We start from the raw sequence: 21,068 nt of genomic DNA, 5'->3' as shown, positions 1-21,068 counted from the left end.
ATAGGTGCACAGAGCAAAAGCATCTTACTCATAGCCTACTGAAGGAAGCAAGAGTTCTTTGTATATATTTCTAGTCACAAAAATGATGTGAAAATAAAGGCTCCCAAGCACTTCTTCCAACCTGCTTGCTTCAGTTCAGGGTTGTGGGTAGTCTGCGCTGACCCAGGCAGCTCAAGGCACACAAGGGCCACCCTGGACACAGGACCCCTTACGTTGCAGGGACAGTTAGACACAGCCATGACATTAAATCTTCATCTGGTGGAGGAGACCTGAAGAGACATGGAAGGAACATACAGAGAACACACAGACATGGAAAGAACATACAAATTCCACAGAGAGCATGGCCCAGGCAGGGAATCGGGCCTTTTCCCCATCCCCATGATTTCAGCAGTGTTGAATGAGACAAATTATCCTCAGACCTGCCATCATTTATGTCCCATTTGTCATGTCAGGAGAAGAAAAGGAAGCAACTCCATGTACATGAAACGCAGTGTTCTCCCCACCCCACCTGTGCTTTAGTAGATCGGGTTTGGGTTCCTGACCCTTCCCCCCGTTGGGGCTTTTGGGACACGGGGAGGCAGCAGGGAATCCATGCGACTGGGCTGCTCACAGTTGGTTGCAGGGGCTGCACAGCATTTCACTTGAGCTGCTGACCAGGGATAGCAGCCCTTAGTTGCTTGTTTGCTTCTGCTCACACAGAGGTCTGAACGCAGTGTCATGGGAATCACAGACAGCAGAGCTACCGAGATGGCACTCGGTGCATGTGATAGCACCAGGATCAAACTCACAGCCTCACACTTATCAGCACGTTAGCCACAGAGCCATTTTCCCAGCCCCCAGATTGCTTTTTTTTTTTTTGGATAGTATAATTAGTTTATTAGTGTTGGCTATATTTCAGACGGTTCATTTTCCCATCCTACAAACTTACAGCCTATGATTATTGGCTTACTTACTTAACTTGTTACTTTTAAACATTGAAGGATGAAATAATAAATATGCAAGGACTCTCATTTTCACCCTTACATTTCTTCTATCATTAATACTATCAATACTTCAGTACCTCTTCCTTAGTAATCTCCAGTCATTAAAAAAGCGGAACTACTCTTTTATTTTTAATATATTTGAAACAGTGACGCATACTGAAGTATCCTGTACATAATTCTTTGTACATAATCCTGTACATAATTGACACTATTGTGTCATTTTATTGCTCCTTTATTAAAGTTGGTGTCTGACTTTAAAATTTCTTCAAAGTCAAAGTCACAAGCTGACAGTTTCTTTCACCACTCTGACCCGCCATACCCAGTGTTTGAGATTTGCCCACCTACTCTCGATTTTTACTCTTAATTATATCATTTTACAACTCTGAACTCCCTTTACTCTTCAGGCTCCTTTTTGCTCTAAATTTTGTAATTTGTCTCACTTTTCTTCCTAATATGTTCACTAAGATATATACGTACACACACACACACACACACGCACAGACACACATAAAACGTCTTTGCTCTTTCAGAACCCTTCATTGCACCATGAATAACCTACTTCAAAATGAGAAGTGGAAATTATTTTGCTATCACAAATTCAGTGAAGTTGTATTTCTTACTGAAGAACGGTGGAAGTCACTCTGCCTCGCACAGTAACATTGTAAGCTGCCTTACATCCATGTAGCCACATCTCGGTATACTTTTGTTCTAGCTTTCACAAAATCAACCCAGTGATTCATGTGAGCCAGTCCTATCTTTCAGAAGGAGTGCGGCCCATATTTTTCACTTTAGCCATGAGGATCAAATGGATACAGATGTGTCATTTAATGACATCCATTCTTCTTTTGTCTCTGTTGTCAGACACATTTGGTAGCAGAATCTTGCTTCTGCAGTGAACTTCCTAACAAACAATGAGTTGCCAATTAAAAACAGAGAACAAACAAATTAAAAAGAACAGAGTATTACCCAGAAAATTTTCTTTAGAATTCTCAGGGAACATCTCTCCCTAATACATGTCAATTAAGAAAAAATCCTTGGAAATGTCAAGGTTTCCTCAGTATGCCAACATCAAATTTACAGGAACTTTTTAGGGATTAAATGGAATTATTTCATTGTGATAGTGATAATTAATGTTCTGAAAACATTCAACGTGAAAAGAAACAATTTTAGCAATAGTCTACCAAAAGTAAAGTAAGTGTAAGTCATAATCTTAGATCTGGATTGCTCTTTATCTGTGTTTCTTATACCTATAAGAGTTTTACATAGGAGCTGAAAAGATGTTTCCTAAATTGTCAAAATGTGTCAAATTGTCATTTTATTTTACTTGCCAGTGATTCTGTCTATACCCCAGTACCCTTTGATGCAGGCTGTGTTACTGATTTTGATACATCAGAAGTCAATTCTATCTTAAAATCTTTTCCTTTGAAATTTTCCTGAAAGACGTTTAACAAGACATACATAAATATTGTAGATGACCTCTGACATTTGATTGCTTAAGGTAGTTCAACTTGATATGGGTATACCTTTACTTCCTTTCCTTGTGTCTGATTATGTATATATTAAACTTCAGCTCATACATCTCTTCACTTTCTTTGATACACCACTTTCTTGGAAAAGTATGCTTCTGTAGCAGTAAACTTTGGGGCAGCTTTACGTATTATAAGTTATTTAATAGCAGACATGGAAATATTAATATATGAACTCCTGAGTGTCTGAATTTTTTTTTCATATTACTGTAAGCACTCCCTTATCTGACATGATCTAAAGACATAGTTCCTTAGATAACTTAAAGTCAGTAAACCGGGGGCCAGAGAGATAGTGTAGTTTAAGACGCGTGCCTTGCAGTCCCCAGCACCACATGGTCCTTGGAGCATTGCCAGGTGCAACTCTGGAGGCCCCCACATGTCACCTTGGTGACCATGGTAATCCAACACCATTGCACCCAAGCAGCATTCCATCCTCCAGCTAGATGGCCAAGATCGCCAGGCCTCCTGAGCACCGCTTGGGAGATCTCTCTCTCTCTCTCTCTCTCTCTCTCTCTCTCTCTCTCTCTGAATCATTTTTAAGTCTTTTTGCCTTGTTTTAATATATAACTCATATGAAATTTTTCCATATTGATGTTTTTGTGTTAGGCCAAGACATTTTCCTGCCCTGGTTATGAGTTAATACATGTCAGACCTCTTTTTTCGTACAACTACATCCTAAATATCATGCAACAGGTAAAATACTTGCTTACCATCCCTCATTCATATGGCTCAGTTTATATTCTTTTTTGTTTCTTAATCTTTTGTAACTCACATACATGCCTAATTTGATGGTGGTTTTTTTTTTAAATGTAGGTACTTAAGTTAGTTCCCATCAACTTAATTTCTTGTAACAGCTCTTTCACATTAGTGTTCTGTGCATGTATATGTATATATAATACTAATTATATAATTATAAGAGGAAATTTCTGTCAATTACAAGCAATGATTTGCTGACCAGAGATCACTCTTTCCCTTTTAGTAAGCCTCCAGCAAGTACACATGTACCCTAGTAGGAAATATTCTTTTGTTCCTGTCTGTTCTACAAAGGGAAGAATCTAGTAGAAGAAAGTGAATTAAGACAAGTTTCACTGAGGGTGGAGAGATGGTCCAGGAGGTAAGGCGCTTGTCTGGCATCTTGCTCTGGCAGCCACAACCCTAGTTCAGGTCACTGGCATTACATGTGGTTCTGTAAGCACAGAGCCAGGAGTAGCCCTTGAGCACCAGTGGGTGTGGTTCAGAGCTCCTGACGTGGAAAAAGAAATCATGTTCACTATACATGATATACATTCTGGTCCTTAACATTTGAAAACATCTATCAAGCATACATACATTATAATATAAAATGCAAGAAATGAACGACATAGGAATTTTGGGTTTTGTGTTTTTGTTTGGGGGCCACACACAGTGATGCTCAAGGGTTACTCCTGGCTGTGCTTAGGGAACCACATAGGATGCCATGGATTGAACGCAGGTTGACTGCATGCAAGGCAAGCACCCAATCCACTATACTGTATCTCTCCAGAACAACTAGAGCATCAACACCTTATACTATTCAAAGAAATGATTGTTTTTGTCAGGAAATTTGACAGAAAAAATTTAGGTCTTTTCAGTTGGGTTTTAAGAAAAAAAAAATCTGAAAGAAAATGAAGTATGGCCATTCTGGAAACCTATTTGATAATGCCTGGTAATATTGAATATGTTGATAAGCTATGGCCTAGCTGTTTCACAGCTGGATAAGTAGTGGGCGAATGGGGGAGAAAGACTGGCATTGAGGCAAGGTGAGTGTTCACTCAGATACAGGTGCCAAAATATTTATAGTTGCATTCTTGGTAATTACCAAAAATTGGGAACAACCTCAATGTCTTTACACAGTAGAATGGGTAAATACATCAGAATTTACTTAATTACTGGAATACAGTGTACAGTAATGAAAAATTTTAAAAGGGCAGCAATAAGCAGTAATGTTGGTAAATTTCATAAAATCTGATGGTGCCAGGACAAGAAAATACACACTTGGACTCCATTTTTATGGTGTTCAAAACAGGCAAAAGTAAGCTATGATGTAGAAGTCAGAATTAATTAGCACTTTTATGAGGGAACAAGGAGAAGTGGCTGGAAGGAATTACAAAAAACTTGTAGTATTTTGAAAATAATGTTTGTTGATGTTATTCTACTTCAATGTGTTCTGAGCTGTGCTTGTTCTTTTGTGTAAGATACTATAAAAATTTATGAAAAATTAATGTGACTTTGTCTCATAGAACTAACATGAACTCAATAAGCCTTATAGTGAAAACACAGTGAAGTGAATCAAATTACACAAAAGGATTTAAGAGACACTTGATTATGGGACCTATCAAAGGGGAAAATAAGACAGTGTATCATCTGTAGCTAATTCAGTATAATAACTCATTTCAGTACAATTTATTGTATTTGCTTACTTAACACTTGGATTATGTAACCACCGATACAATTTACCAGGCATATAATTATAAACCATAATTTTGTCCTAGTCCTGTGACATAGTCTGGACCACCGTCCTCATTTTTCCCAGGTTTTATTTTATTTTATTTTATTAAAGCACCGTGATTTACAAAGGTATCCACAATTGAGTTTTAAAGATACAGTGTTCCGGCACCAATCCCATCACTTGTGTCCCTACCCTCTCTACCCCTGCAGCTTGCCACCTGGACAGACACATTTTTCACTTTGGTTGTTGAAGTTTGGATCTCGTGTTCTCAAGGTTGTTGACTCCGTGGTCTGGATCCGTAACTATTCCATTCCTCCACTCTGCTTGTACCCACACATGAACCTCTTGACCCCTTAACGCCCTACCCGCCTTCCCCCTGTTTGCTTCCTGTCTTTCCCCACCTCCCCGATTGATTTTCTTCTCTAACTTTTCTCATTTTTTTTAATTCTTTTTTTAGGTGTCAGGTATTGTTCAGGATAAAATACTGTTAAAGTTGTAGCACTGTAGCACTGTCCTCCCGTTGTTCATCGATTTGCTCGAGCGGGTCCAGTAACATCTCCATCGTGAGACTTGTTACTGTGTTTGGCATATCAAATATTGAATTCGCCACCGGGAGCTCTGCAGTGCGGGCAAGATACTCTCGGTAGCTTGCCGGGCTCTCTGAGAGGGGCAGAGGAATTGAACCCGGCTTGGCCAGGCCAGCAGCGCACAAGGCAAATGCCCTACCTCTGTGCTATAGCTTCTCGGCCTACTGTTAAAGTTACTCTGAAATTTTATTCACTGGACAGAAGTATACTTCATTGATGTTTCATATATGTGTTTATCCATTCTGCTTATTGTTTCCTCTGCTTGAAGTGAGGAAAATCGTGAAGATATTCTGACATGTATTCAATATGCGTAACAGCAACCAAAACTCAAATACATATTAGAATAAGATCAAAAGGTTAGAGCCTTTAAACCATTCTCTCATGGACTCACTGAATTTGGAACAAAATTTCTAGTTTTTCAGTAGTGGTAAACTATATACTTAGCCCTAGTGCTTTATTATGCATAAAACAATAGGAAAAGAAATAGTCCGTTGTCATAATTAATCATCATATTCATTGTCAGAGTCAAACACAATGACATGAATTCTTGGGAAATGTTATTCCCCTCTTCAGTTAAATTGTATTTGTCTCCCTTGTATAGCAAATAAAAAAGGCAAATGAAGTGTTGATGTGACAAGTGAAAAGAGTATGATTCTAAATTATTTAATCATCAGAGGTTCTCAAACTTATTTGGACTACCATCACCCCCACCCCTTTTATTTTTTTTTTGCTTTTGGGTCACACCCGGCTATGCACAGGGGTTACTTCTGGCTCATGCACTCAGGAATTACCCCCGGTGGTGCTCATAGGACCATATGGGATGCTGGGAATCGAACCCAGGTAGTCCGAGTGCAAGGCAAATGCCCTATTCACTGTCCTATTGCTCCATCCCCTACGCTTCCCTTTTTAGGGGAAAAAAAATCCCTCACTACCCTTTTGGAAATAAAAGTGAACAGACAATGCTCCACCCGCATTGGCCCAGGGTCCCCCCACAGCTGTATAGTACACTTTGGGAAGTACTGAAATAGATACCGATTTTGAAAAGGTCTTGTGTTAGTTCATATGTAACTGTTAATGTCAAGATTGGTGACCCTATAATCGCCACAGGAGGGAAAAAATACTTGAAATAATGCTGTTTAGCTCAGAATCATAATAGCACTGTAGCGCTGTCCTCCCGTTGTTCAATTGATTTGCTCGAGCAGGCACCAGTAACATCTCCATTGTGAGACTTGTTACTGCTTTTGGTATATTCAATATGCCACAGGGAGCTTGCCAGGCCCTGCAATGCCAGCAGGATACTCTCAGTAGCTTGCCGGCCTCTCCAAGAGGGATGGAGGAATCAAACCCAGGTTGGCCACATGGAAAGCAAACGCCCTACCCACTGTACTATCGCTCCAGCCTGAGAATCATAGTTGTCCAATAAATATGTCTGCTTCCTTTGAAATAAATTTTGCCTAGACTTAAAGTTACATTTCTCAAGTTTGTTGAAATTGTTTCTTAGTCCCCTATATAACCTAGAAGGAAAAACCCCAGGGCATTTCAGTGAAATTTCAGTGAATGACATTTCCTTCCCCTTGTCCTTCCCTCTAGTGTTGTCATTGTTGTGTGCTCAGGGGACACTGTGCTTGTACACAGGGTTGTAGTACCAGGGGCCCACCCTGCTCAGTACAGTGCTGAGTAGCAAACTCTACCACTGAGTCACATTCCTGGGTTCAGTGAATTTGTGATTTTTTTTCCCCAGAAAAATCAATGTTTCATTGTTAAAATATCTTAGTGATAAATTCATCTACATAGTTAATTACTCTTTGACCACCTTTTCATATGCTAATGATACAAGATTTTCTAGCTCAGCGCAAGATCATTCATCTTTTTCTCTGAATTGAGAGAAGTTACCTGGTATTTGTCGGTTGTTAAATTTCAGTCAAGTATTTTATTTCACATTCAGATGGATTTCCTATTCATGAAATAGGGCCAAAGTTCAACCTTAGACAGGGATGAATGCCCCTGCCCAAGTCTTAAATTAAGGACCCTTTGGTCTCAGTTTACCCTTTTCCCCAAAATCTAACTCTTGCTTTGTTCCAGTGTGCCTCAGGGGAGATGAAGAGATTGAGTTGGTCTTTCTGACACCCACTCATGGGTCTGTAACCTACCCTGTTCTCTTATAAACCTACTAGATGGTTTAGGCTTAGGGGCATGAACCCACCAGCTTCTCAGGTTGCTTGCCCCTGAATAAACCTTTTTTGTCACATCAACCTCTGACCATTGAATGTGAACACCTGACAAACAGTAATTTGAGCCTGTGACTTTTCCCAAAAATGATAAGCCATCACTTCCCTGAAAGTGACCATGAGCCAGTCTCACTAAGCCCAGCTCCAGCACACCTCCAAATCAGTTACTCTAAGAAAAATTCCAAAAGAGCCTGTAGCTTCTCCCCCCCACGCCCCCCCAAGCATTGTGATTTACAGTGCTTTTAATAATCCTTATTTGGTTTTCGCTCTCCCCCAGTGACCCAGGGTTCCCACCTCTCCACCCCATCTCCTTAAGGTAAAGGTAAAGGCCCTCCCGTTGATCATCGATTTGCTCGAGCGGGCCCAGTAACGTCTCCATTGGAGACTTTGTTGTTACTGTGTTTGGCATATCGAATACTCTCGGTAGCTTGCCGGGCTCTCCGAGAGGGGCGGAGGAATCGAACTCGGGTCGGCCATGTTGGCTGCGTGCAAGGCAAACGCCCTACCCGCTGTGCTATCGCTCCAGCCCTTAGCAAACTTTTTTTTAAGTTACTGACGTTTGGGTCACATGCTTACTGTATTGTTAACTTAGGGTTTTGATATTATGAAATAGTTATCTCTAAACTTGGAAGTGTCCAACATCCGTGACCAGTGCCCATCCTCTCCCTTGTTCCCTGCCCCATCTCCCCTCTCCAATTTCCTTGGCAATGAATTCCTTACTTTTAGGGACTAGAATTCTCTGCTCGCTTTGCCAACTAACTAACTTCTTTCTCTTACCAGTCTAACTGCCATACTTTGTACTTCTCGTGAGACGGAACAATGGCTCAAAGTAAGAATGAGCTGGGAAGCAGGCAGTCTGCAGGGAGTATAGTGCTTGGAGGAGTCAGAGTCTTGATCTCCTCTCTGGGGATGAGAAAGAAATATGAGAGAGAAAGCCATGTCATTGCTCCTTCTCACTGTGGATTTATATGTATTGAATGGGAGGCGAGAGGGAACCAGGTGACTGTTCCCTCAGCCTCCTCTAATCTGGCAGCTGTCAATCATGGTGTCTCCTTAAGAAAGAGCACTAGGAAAGTGAGACAGAATCAGAAAAGGTTTAAACTGGCTAATAGCCCCTGGGATAGAAATGCTAAGGCAGAAGGAATAAGCAGCTAGAGAGCCTACAGACTAAAGACTAGACTACGGACTACAGAGACTAACTACAGACTACAGACTAGACTATAGACTACAGACTACACACTACTAAAGAGCCTATAGGAGGTTAAGGTTTATGCTTTGCATGGGGCCTACCATGGTTCAAACCCCAGGTAGTCCCCAGACAACTGCCAGAGGTCATTCTGAGCACGAAGCGAGGAGTAGCCCATGAGCACCATCAGGTGTGACCCAACCCTCCCAATTTGCCCCTTTCTCTACCCCAAAGAAAAAAAGAAAATGACTGTCTCCCAAAATTCCCATCGCCTCTTACTAGCTTTTTTTCCCCAAATTAAGGTTCTATGATTTACAATACTATTGATGGTTTCTCACACTAACACCTTTTAATGTTATTTCAAAAACAGGATCGTGTGTGTGCGTGTGTGTGTGTGCGTGCGTGTGTGCGTGCATGCGTGCGTGTGTGTGTGTGTGTGTGTGTGTGTGTGTGTTTCTACAATCCTAGTAGAAATTAATGTTAACTGAGATAACTACTAAGATAGGGATGCAACATGTTCGGTGACCTAGAAACTTCAAAATTCTGCCCAGAAAATAAAGGTCATATAAGTTATTTAATTTCTTGACTGTTAACAATTTTGCTATGTTAAAATTAGAGAAAATGTGACTGTTCTTCCATAATTTATATGTATAAATTTAACTTCTTTATATTATTTGCTCATTTTCTAAGTGGGTTATTTTATATATACTATGAGTCTTTTAATTGCATTGAATAAATTAATAAAAATTTCCCATTTTTTGCAATATATCACTATGTCTGATTTCTTATCCTATTTTATTAGGATTTGGAACTTGGAAGGTATACAGACTGCTCATTTTGTTCTTCATTCACCTGGAATGAGTGTATGCTGGCATCCTGAGGAATCTTTTAAGGTTGGTCTTTTAATCTTCCAATATTGGTCCCTTCTCCATTCCAGCTGCCTTCTCCCACAGCACATGAGGCTGACTTCCAAATTATGGAGCGATCCTTGTCTCTACTGTCCTTGGGTATTAGTCTCATATTATGTTAATTAATTTTAAAATATATTTTTTTCTTTCATTAACCTGTATATACTACATACATGCCTAGAGAAAAGAAATCTGACTTTTTCTACCTTGGAGATTTTAATTGGCACACACATGCATTTGGATTAGTCTAGAAATCTGTACCTAGGTTTTGATGAACATCATCCATAAGTGACATTTCTTCAGAGAACTCTTACCCTACCCTCTGTGTGTGAAATTATATCCTAAATCCTTATGCTCAGACTAATAGCAATTGTTTTTAATGTTAAATCCATAAGGTTTCTTGCCTGTCGGATCTTTTACCAAAAGAATCAAAAGAATTCGATTACATATATCTATATTATGTCATATTCAACCTACTTTAATCAGACTATCTTATGTTGGGGAGGCGGGCTTCCAGGGAGCGTTCTGGGAACTCAAGGCCAGCCCCAGTGCAACTTGGCTGACAAGGCCAGACAGTTCACTGCTTGGACCCACCCGCAAATGCTCTTGGTACCAAGTAGTGGGTTTCAAACTCGGAGTCCTTACACATGCGAGGCACCTGCCTCTGATCCCTGGGTTATTTCTTGGCCACAAGGTGAATCTTAAAATATGTTTCCTTATGTCACTGCTGAACTCAATAGGGAAAGTTAACAGAGAGATGCACTCCTGAGTTCACTATCTGGTGTCTATTCCAGTTCCACCATTCACTAGCTGTGTGGTCTCTGGCAAGTTATTTAAGCTCTCTCAGTCTCTGTCTTCTTGACCTTGCTTTGTTAGAATGGATGTTTATGAAAACCAAATATTCCTTAAAGCACAATGATTTATAAAGTTATTCATAGTTGAGTTTTAGAATACTCTATACCAGTATCAATCCTACCACCAGTGTCTTTTTATTTTTAATTGAATCACTGTGAGATAGTTACAAAGATTTCATGATTTCGTTTTAGTCATATAATGATCAAACACCCATCCATCCACCAGTGTGTGTTTTCCACCACTAATGTCCCCAGTATCCTTCCCACCACTTCCAACCCATCCATCCCCTGCCTCTGTGGCAGGAACCTTTCTTCTCTCTCTCTCTCTCTCTCTCTCTCTCTCTCTCTCTCTCTCTCCCCCCCCCCCCCCTTTTGGGCATCATGCTTCGCAATACAGATGAGAGGCCATCATGTTTGGTCCTTAGTCTACTTTTAGCACACATCTCCCATCCCGAGCAATCCCTCCAACTATCATTGACTTGGTCCCTTTTCCATCCCAACTGCCTTCTCCCACAGCATATGAGGCTGGCTTCCAAATCGTGGAGTGATCCTTGACTCTACTGTCTTTCGCATGTAGTCTCATATTATGTTATTTTATATTCCACAAATAAGTGCAGTCATTCTATGTCTATCCGTCTCTCTCTCTGACTCATTTCACTTAGCATGATACTCTACATGTCCATCCACTTCTAAGCAAGTTTCATGACTTCATCTTTCTTAACAGCTGCATAGTATTCCATTGTGTAGATGTACCAGAGTTTCTTTAACCAGTCATCTATTCTCAGGCATTCAGGTTGTTTCCTGATTCTGCATATTTTGAACAGTGCTGCCGTGAACGTACAAATGCAGATGTCCTTTCTACTGTGCTTTCTTGCATCCCCAGGATATATGTCCAGAAGTGGGATTGCTGGGTCATATGGAAGATCAGTTTCTAGGACTTTAATAATAACAGATGTAAGATAACATTCATCCAAAGAATTGAGACTTATGTCATCTCTGACTCCCAGGAGAAAAGTTGCTAACTGAAGAGAGGTAACAAGTATTTGCTGACTGCTCTCTCAGCAGTAGATATTGTACTAGTCCTTTAAATACTTTCTCATTTAATTCTTATCAAACACTCCAAAGTTAATAAGAATTGATCCGCTTTTTAGATGAGAAAACTAAAGCAGCAAAGGATAAGTAATTTGCCGTAGTTCACATAGGTTTAACTCAGTCTGATATTCCTTCCAGAGACTCGGTGTCTGTTACTGTTTATGGTTGAGAGGAAGTCTGTAGCACTGTAGCATTGTCCTCCCGTTGTTCATCGATTTGCTGGAGTGGGCCCAGTAACGTCTCCATTGTGAGACTTGTTGTTACTGTGTTTGGCATATCGAATACGTCATGGGGAGCTTGCCAGGCTTTGCCATGTGGGCAAGATACTCAGTAGCTCTGGAGAGGGGCGGAGACAAGGTTGTTGAAACCTAAGGTGGTCAGATGTTACCATATTTTGGTCAAGCCTAGTTCTGAGGCAGGGAGCTGGTATCTTTTTATGATCTTGCATTTTCCTGCCTCCTCTGCTTTGATAATCCTATTTCTTTTGTTACCTGCAAAGATCTGGCTATCCTTCCCAACATTTTAGCTTAGACTCAGGCCAAGTGGTGTTACAGAGGTCAACATATCCTTATTAGCATTTGAATTCACCTCTAGCTGATCTTCTGCTGAGACTAGGTGGGGAAAGGATTTTTCTGTCTAGGATTTGATCTCTCGCCCTAGGTTTACCAGAATCTTCAGTAGTGAGCTTTCTTCCCTAAAGAAAAAGGTAAAGGTAAAGGCAAAGGCCCTCCCGTTGATCGTCGATTTGCTCGAGCGGGCCCAGTAACGTCTCCATTGGAGACTTTGTTGTTACTGTGTCTGGCATATCGAATACTCTCGGTAGCTTGCCGGGCTCTCCGAGAGGGGCGGAGGAATCGAACTCGGGTCGGCCATGTTGGCCGCTTGTAAGGCGAACGCCCTACCCGCTGTGCTATCGCTCCAGCCTAAAGAAAAAAAATTTCCTAATACTTAACAGATCAGCAGTTCCTGAATTTAACTTTTACTGTTTTTTATTTGCTTTTGGCCTGTTTTTGGCCACACTTCGATGGTGTTTGAGACTTTCTTCTGGCACTATGCTCAGGGATCACTCCTGGAGTGCTCAAGGGACTACATGGGGTGCCGAGGATCAGCCCATTTAGCCTCATCCAGCGCATCTGCAGGACTCTCGCTTTTGCCCTCTATTCATTCTTTGAACCGTTCAAATCTGTCATCACTACTAAGCACAGTTTTTTCCTTAATAAAATAGTTCTATTTTGACAACTATGAGGGAAGAGATACACAGTGTTCAAGGGAGAATGTGGGCTTCCCCCCTTTCCCCACCCAGTTTGAGATGTGGGTGGCTCTAAAATGGAAATCGTGCCGTAAAGCTGAAGAAAGGAATTACACACCCACACTCATTGAGATATGGGTGACCGCCCCCCACCCTCATCCCCAAGAGGTCTTTACAACATTGATTTTGGAGTCTTTATGTTGCTGGAATTGTTGGGCTTTTGGTTTTTTGGTGTTTGGGTTTTGATTTTTGTTATTTTTTGTTTTGTTTTGTTTTGTTTTGTTTTTGGCTTTGAGGGCCATACCTGGAGATATCCTGGGCTCACTCCTGACTCTGTTCAGGTATCATTCCTGATGGCTAGGGTATAAAGTTGGTCTTCTGGTGGGACTTATCTGCCCCTGCCTGGAGAGATCTGTGTAGGTTGTAAAGCTTGTCAATGGGAAGATCCTTTGGCTCTTTATGGGTGGGCTTTTCATACTTTTTCCCTTTTTAAAAATTTATGTGTGTGTGTGAACAATGTATACACACACACACACACACACACACACACACTTCAGTGAGTTAACAACAACAAAAAAAATTGTAACATGTTTGTCTTAGAAAAAAATACACCTACAAGGAAATCACACTACAAAGGAAGTTTTAAGTCAAGGTCTCCCCAATTCCTGAGGTATTAGTATTGTGTCTCAGTTTTCAAAACCTGATTTTAAAAAGCTTAAGCATAACTGAAAGACTTAAAATGAACTCGAGTGACAAACATCAGAAATATCCCTCTTTGATTTAGGGACTTGAATATTTGAGAGCAGTCTGTCTCCCTAGTGTGCCTCAGTGGTATAAAATCCACACTAGAGGGGCTGAAGCAATAGCACAGAGGGTAGGACGTTTGTCTTGCACGCGGCTGACCCGGGTTCTATTCCCAGCATTCCAGATGGTCCCCTGAGCACTGCCAGGAGTAATTCCTGAGTGCAGAACCAGGAGTAACCCCTGTACATCGCCAGTGTGACCCAAAAAGCAAAAATAAAATAAAAAGTGGCCAAACTGCACAGTGCTTTTAAAAATAAATAAAATGAAATAAAAATGAAATCCACACTAGGGATCGTACAATGACTAGAGCACTCACCTTGTATCTGGTTGACCCAGGTTTGATCCCTGATACCCAATATGGTCCCCTAAGCACTACCAGGTGTGGCCCAAAAAGAAAACAAAAAATATTTTACTTCACACAACGTATTTCACATAACTTCTAAACTGAGATAACTTTGAAAGACACTAACAAAATGTTAATTGAGAAAAGCTGAAAATAGTTTTACTTTACTCAGAATCATATACTAGAAGAAAGTTTGCACAAGAGAACGCTGAAGAGGTAATTTTTTTTTTTAATTCTAGATTTCTCAAATCACAGTGCAAAACGGGTCCCACATCTTCCTCTAGAGAAATAACTGCTTTTCATTGCATGTTGGCTGTATGTGAAAAATTGATTGAAATAACTCAAATGATCGTCAGCATCCCATGTGATCCTGCAGCACAGAGCCAGGAGTAAGCCCTAAGCATTGTGGGTGTGGCCCAAAAAGCAAAAAATAAAAAAAAGGGATATTCCTGATAACCTATAGGTATCTGCATTGCAAGCTACAATACAATGCCCACAAAAGGCAGGCTGGGATGTGGGGGGTTCGGGGAGGGGAGGGAAACTGGGGACACTGGTGCTAGGAAATGTACACTGGTAGAAGAGTGCTAAGGGTCTTTTTCACAGAGATTCAATAAAAAAATTGAAATAAATAAAATAAACTACTGTCTTTAAGTGACAGCATGTTTGATAGTGTGTATCTGTGACTTGTTTAAAAGAAACATACATTTTTTAAAAATCAACTTGCTTATGTATCTTGCTTTTTTTTCATTTTTGTATAATAATTCAATTTATCATCTAGTCAGTAGGATACTTTGTAGTTTTGGGCAATAGAAAATCATACTAATAAAGTAAAACCCGTAGAATATTTATTGTATATTATATTTTAAAACACCCTCAGCAGTTTCAGTTTGGAGAGATAATATAGGAGGTACGGCCTTCCAGGTGGCTGATCCCACTTTGCATCCTCAGGCCCGTATATAGTCCCCCAAGCACCATCATCAATCACTCCTGTTCTTCGGGCTGGAGCAATAGTACAGCGTTTAGGACACCAGCATTGCATGCTGCTGACCTGGGTTTGATCCCCAGCATCCTGTATGGTCCCCCAGCACGGCCAGGAGTAACCCCTGAGCTTGGCCAGGTGTGGTCCCAGAACAAAAACACTTCTGTGAATATCTAGGAGTAGCCTCTGGCACTGTCAGATTGCCCCAAACCCAAAAAATATATAGTAGTTCAAATTCTGCCTCTTCATTAAAATTCCATAATTCCAAAGGCTACTCAATTTCTCCATTATCATTTTGTTTGTTTTGTTTTGATTTTGCATTTTGTTTTTTAACTTCTCTATAGATGGAATTAATTTTTGTCCCTTTGCATTTGACCTCCGATCCACCATGTACACTAACGTTTGTTTGCCTTTTACCCTCTAACCTTTTGCCTACTTCTCAGATTTGGCTAGTGAATTGGGGGGGGTTCTTTGTCTTACAGCTGATGGTGGCAGAGAAGAATGGAACAATCCGGTTTTATGATCTTTTGGCCCAACAAGCTATTTTATCTCTTGAATCAGAACAGATTCCGTTAATGTCAGCACACTGGTGCCTGAAAAACACCTTCAAAGTCGGAGCTGTTGCAGGGAATGATTGGATAATTTGGGATATTACTCGGTCCAGGTACTTTCTTTGTCTTGTATCTCTTACTAACGGTTAGTCGCTGTTGCTAAAGGAACTACGTGAGTCATTGTATGCCTGGGCTTCACTGTCCAGGAGAAACTTGCCTTTTCTATAAAATGGGCAGATTTATGGGCAGATTTTTTTATGATGAGTTTTATATAAACTGGATGGGTGCCTTTGCTTTCCAAGTTTCCAGTCACCCATAAAGAACAATACAAGAAGGAAACCTTTGAGCTGAGCAGTTATTTAGGTGGGAAAGGGGTGGGGGAAGGGGGAAAGGGAAGAAGGAAGAGATGGAGGGCTGGAGGGAGGGAAGAAGGGAGGTAGAGTCTGAGCACAGAGAGAGGAAAGAAAAAAGGAGGGGAGGAGAGGCAGATGCTGATCCTATGAGGGATGTTATTCTGTAATGGTCCTAAATCATGTTTATGTTCTCAGCATATTTCATCTATTTTAATCCTGTGCTTGCTTTGCAATTTTACCATAGTCTAAGGACAATGAATATTGTGTCCTTTAAAAAGAAATTCACTTTCAAGCCTTAATTTAAGTTTTTCAACTTGAGCCTAACACATTCATTGAGAGCAAAATACTGTTTTCCAGTTACCCGCAAGACAAGAGACCCGTCCACGTGGACCGGGCCTGCCTATTCAGGTAATGCTCCATTGCGCCGCTTTGAGTTTGGTTTCTCTGTGTTGTGCCACCACTTGGAATCCTTTCCCAGTCTTATTGTTCTGTGGACGGTTATTTTGCACTCTTGACTGAAGCCATTGTTTTTGTCTTTTGGTCTGGGCCTGAGACTGGCTTCCTTTCCAGTATTTTCTTTGGATATTTTTATGATGAGTGAAACATGCCACCACTGTGTGGCACTCCCAGGCACTCCGGCCATCTGCTTCCTTAGTTCCTGTGCTAAGATGTGAATATCGATTGGTCCTATGCTTACACATATAAACTGTTGTCTTTAAAAGTAGTTTAAAAGTAGGTAAGCTGTATTAAAAGTAGGTAAAGGGATATTCCTGATAACCTATAGGTATCTGCATTGCAAGCTACAATACAATGCCCACAAAAGGCAGACTGGGATGTGGGGGGTTCAGGGAGGGGAGGGAAACTGGGGACACTGGTGCTAGGAAATGTCCACTGGTAGAGGGGTGCTAAGGGTCTTTTTCACAGTGATTCAATAAAAAAATTGAAATAAATAAAATAAACTATTGTCTTTAAGTGACAGCATGTTTGATAGTGTGTATCTGTGACTTGTTTAAAAGAAACATACATTTTTTAAAAATCAGCTTGCTTATGTATCTTGCTTTTTTTTTCATTTTTGTATAATAATTCAATTTATCATCTAGTCAGTAGGATACTTTGTAGTTTTGGGCAATAGAAAATCATACTAATAAAGTAAAACCCGTAGAATATTTATTATATATTATATTTTAAAACACCCTCAATGAAATTGTGAAATTTGGAGAAACTATTATTTTATGTGCTTCTTCTACACTAAATGTATGAAAGCCATAGATTATAAGATGCATCCTGATTTCAGAACTGTGAGCCAGTATGCATTAAATCCGCAACTATCATGATTAACAGGCTCAGGGTTGGTTGATTAGTTCATTGTGCCATGGGCCCTGGCCCTGCCCATCCTCGGGGTCATAGATTATCACCTTAATTCTTGGATTCAGAGCCTCAGGCCAGTCAGAACAAACTGAGAGGAAGGAATGTGTATGCCCCTTACCCCAGACTAGCTGCCATTGCCTTACATATTTTGTCCCAGCCCCAGAGTTGGACACACTGTGACAAACATAGTTGGATTTAGTTCAGCATGTAAGAAGGACAAATTACCTTTGGACAGGCAACTCATATGCCCGCCTGCTACATAAAAAAAAGTAACGCACCACAGCAGTTTTATTTGTCAAGGAACTCTTTCTTTTTTACTTTTATTTCTCCCTCCCCTCCCTTCCCCCACCCGTGGACTTGTTAGGCTGTTGTTAGGCTCTGGCTCTCCAAGAATATTTGAAATCTTGTGAAATATTTTGTATTTTCCAATACCAGGTTTATGCTTCCCACTGCACTCTCACCCCCGTTGATTAAAAAAAGAAGACTCACAGTGCCTAAATTAAAATTAAAGCAAATTAAAAAGTAAAGAGGAGAGAAATAAAGAATTTGCGGGGTTGGGGATATAGCTCACATATGACTTGCATGTGGGAGACCCTGGATTCGACCGCCAGCACCAGGGCCCCTTTCACCCAGTACCATCAGGTATGCCCTGACCTGTACGCCACCCCTCCTGCCCACCCGCAAAAAGGAACTGCAACATCAGTAACAAAGACAGGAATTCTGCTAGCCTTATGTAACTGTGGAACATAGCAACAGACAATTGATGAGCACTTGAGGGTCACAGCAGGAGAGACTGTAGACAGTTACCCCATAGTTCCCAGTTTTGCTGTAGAACCATATTAACTAAAGTCATAAGCATGGAGTTTTGAGAAAAAAGAAATAACTTGTTTCAAAGGGGAAAAAATCATAATTATCTCTACAATACTATTCTGATTTTATCCTGTCTTTTCTTAGATGGTCTTCAATTAATGAAAACTTGTTTGCAACAACTGGTTATCCTGGGAAAATGACAAGCCAATTTCAGATTCATCACTTGGGACACACTCAGGTAATTAGGAAATATTTTATCCTATAGGTGGGCTTTTTGGTTTTGATCTTGTGGACTTCTCAAAGCAGTGCCCTGAGGCCCACTCCCAAAATATTGCATAAGTTGGACCAGGTGGCTCAGAGCTGGAGCTCGCTGGTGCAGTGCTCTTCAGGCCCTGCATGCAGTGCTGGGCACCACCAAGGCCACCCAGTGGTGCCAGATTGTCGTGGTCTGGGATCAAATGCAAGTCTTAGCTCAGGCTTTGCACCATCTCCTAAGCTTTCTCCCTGGTTCCACATGTGTGGTTTTGTTTTGGGGTGTTGTATTTTTTCTTTTTCTTTTTTAATGTGTGTTTTTCCGTTTGCTTCCTCTACTCAAAGCCCCAAATTTGCTTGCTTTCTACTAAATTAGAAAGCAAAGGCCTGTTTAGATATTTGAATTACCAGTGGTAACATACTTTTTACCAGTAATTATGTAAGGAGCATTTTAATTCCCCGTTACGTTTTCTCATTCATTTAAATATAGTAATTTTGGGTGCCGGGGAGATAGCACAGTGGGTAGGGTGCTTCCCTTGCAAGTGGCCAACCTGGATTCAATCCCCAGTACCACATAATAGTCCGACAAACCCCACCAGAAGTGATCCTTAAGCACGGATACACAAGTAAGCCCTGAGCACCACTGGATGAGTTCCAGAAATAAAATTAATGTAGTAATTTTGCTTACTGTTTATGCTGCAAAAATATTTGCATGTGGGCTGTACCACTTATCATAGATTACTGTATCCTTCATATCTTTGAGCTGCAAATGATGTGTATCTCACCTCTAGGATCTTATTTTTAATAAATAAAGGAATTTTTTTATATCTTTTATTAACACAAGCAGTTTATCAGTGCATTTCTTATTTTCAAAAGTATTTTATTTACTAACTATACTGACTTATTGAGCTTCTTTAATTCTTTTCTATTTTGTAGCCCATCCTCACCGGCTCTGTACCTGTTGGATCTGGCCTTTCCTGGCACAGAACTCTGCCCCTGTGCGCCATTGGAGGAGATCACAAGTTGTTGTTTTGGGTGACTGAAATGTAACGTAAATTTTCTGTATACCTTAGATCCATAAGCTTTGTATTTTTAATACATATTTTGGAGAATTTCTTATTTTTATATCAAACATACTGTAAACTCCCTTGTTACTTTTGTTAAATAAATATTGATGCTTTGAAAAAAATCTATTCTGTGCATCTCTGTGTACATTTTTTTAATCTTTTAAGGACGTAATTGTCTTGACTCAACTGTAGAGAAAAAGTGATTAGGGAAACATTACTTCTGATTTTATCACAGGATTATCCAAAATGGAACCTCTATACTTCCTTTTTCTTTTTTTTTTTTGCTTTTTGGGTGACACCCGGCAATTCACAGGGGTTACTCCTGGCTCATGCACTCAGGAATTACTTCTGGCAGTGCTCAGGGGGCCATATGGGATGCTGGGAATCAAACCTGGGTCGACCATGTGCAGGGCAAACGCCCTACCCACTGTGCTATTGTTCCAGCCCCAAACTTGTATACTTTATATGAATCTTACTTTTCTTTTTAAATTTTTATTGATTGGGGGAAGGGGTGGGGACCCATACCTGGCAGGGATAACTCTGATCTAGGACAGTGCTCAGGGAACCAATCATATGTAGTGCCAGGGATTAAACCATGGTGGTCATCAGAAAGACCTTGGGAGCCAAAGAGATAGAACAGCAGGTAAGGCACACAGCCTTCCGGGTTCAATCCCAGCATCCCATAGGGTCCCCTGAGCCTACCAGGAGTGATTCCTGAGTACAGAGCCCGGAGTAACCCCTCAGCATCACTGGGTGTGACCCAAAAACAAATAAAGAAAAAAGTCAAACCCCTTAACCTCTGTACTGTCTCTCTGGCTCCAACTAATACACTTTAGATTTATTGTTTTCCTCAGGGACACTGATCTTTACAAAAAATGAAAAAGTTCTTTCTATTCTATTCATTCTTTTGGAAGTGCTTATATTCATATGCATATATTCATATGCAATCCATGTTTGTATAGGACTTATTGCTTCCTTAGTTATTATAAGGGATTATTATTTATTTCCGTATAAAAATGATTTATAGTTTCTTATAAATGTGACAGTGTGTTACTCAACCCTGTTTACTATATGCACATTCCTTCTGTCTGGATGGCTCAACATACTTACAACATCTGGTAGAGGATAAAGTCTTCCCTGAAAATGATTTATAACATAATACCTTTAACAGTCCCTCTGCTTTTTTTATGAATGATCATTTCTTATCAGAAAATTATATATATTGAGGGGGGTAAAGAGGGGGGTTTAGGCCACACCCAGCAGTACTCAGGGGTTTACTCCTGGCTCTGCACTCAGGGGTCACTCCTGGCAGTCTGGAGGAGGGACCATATGAGGCACCAGAGATTAAACCCTGGTTGGCCACATGCAAGGCACTTGCCCTACCCACTGCACGATCGCTCCAGCCCAAATATAATTTTTATTTTTTGTTTTGGGCTCACACCTGCCAGTGCTCAGGACTCA

At 40.6% G+C, this 21,068-nt stretch overlaps 1 protein-coding gene across 1 annotated transcript in view; it reads left to right on the top strand.

Moving 5' to 3' along the window:
- The window catches only part of NUP37 (nucleoporin 37), a 50,038-nt gene extending 30,317 nt beyond the window's left edge, over positions 1 to 19,721 (top strand). The window contains exons 6-10 of the mRNA XM_056117481.1: positions 9,780 to 9,870; positions 15,689 to 15,870; positions 16,468 to 16,518; positions 18,433 to 18,526; positions 19,477 to 19,721. Coding sequence (XP_055973456.1) covers positions 9,780 to 9,870; positions 15,689 to 15,870; positions 16,468 to 16,518; positions 18,433 to 18,526; positions 19,477 to 19,590 — 532 coding nt within the window. The 3' untranslated portion in view covers positions 19,591 to 19,721. The remainder of the gene's footprint in view (positions 1 to 9,779; positions 9,871 to 15,688; positions 15,871 to 16,467; positions 16,519 to 18,432; positions 18,527 to 19,476) is intronic.
- The last annotated feature ends 1,347 nt before the right edge of the window (positions 19,722 to 21,068 follow it).

This window comes from Sorex fumeus, unplaced genomic scaffold (genome assembly GCF_029834395.1).
Source record: "Sorex fumeus unplaced genomic scaffold, SorFum_2.1 ptg000003l, whole genome shotgun sequence".
Lineage (NCBI taxonomy): Eukaryota > Metazoa > Chordata > Mammalia > Eulipotyphla > Soricidae > Sorex > Sorex fumeus.
Note: the sequence above shows the minus strand (reverse complement) of the source record. Positions and strands in the feature narration are given on the sequence as shown.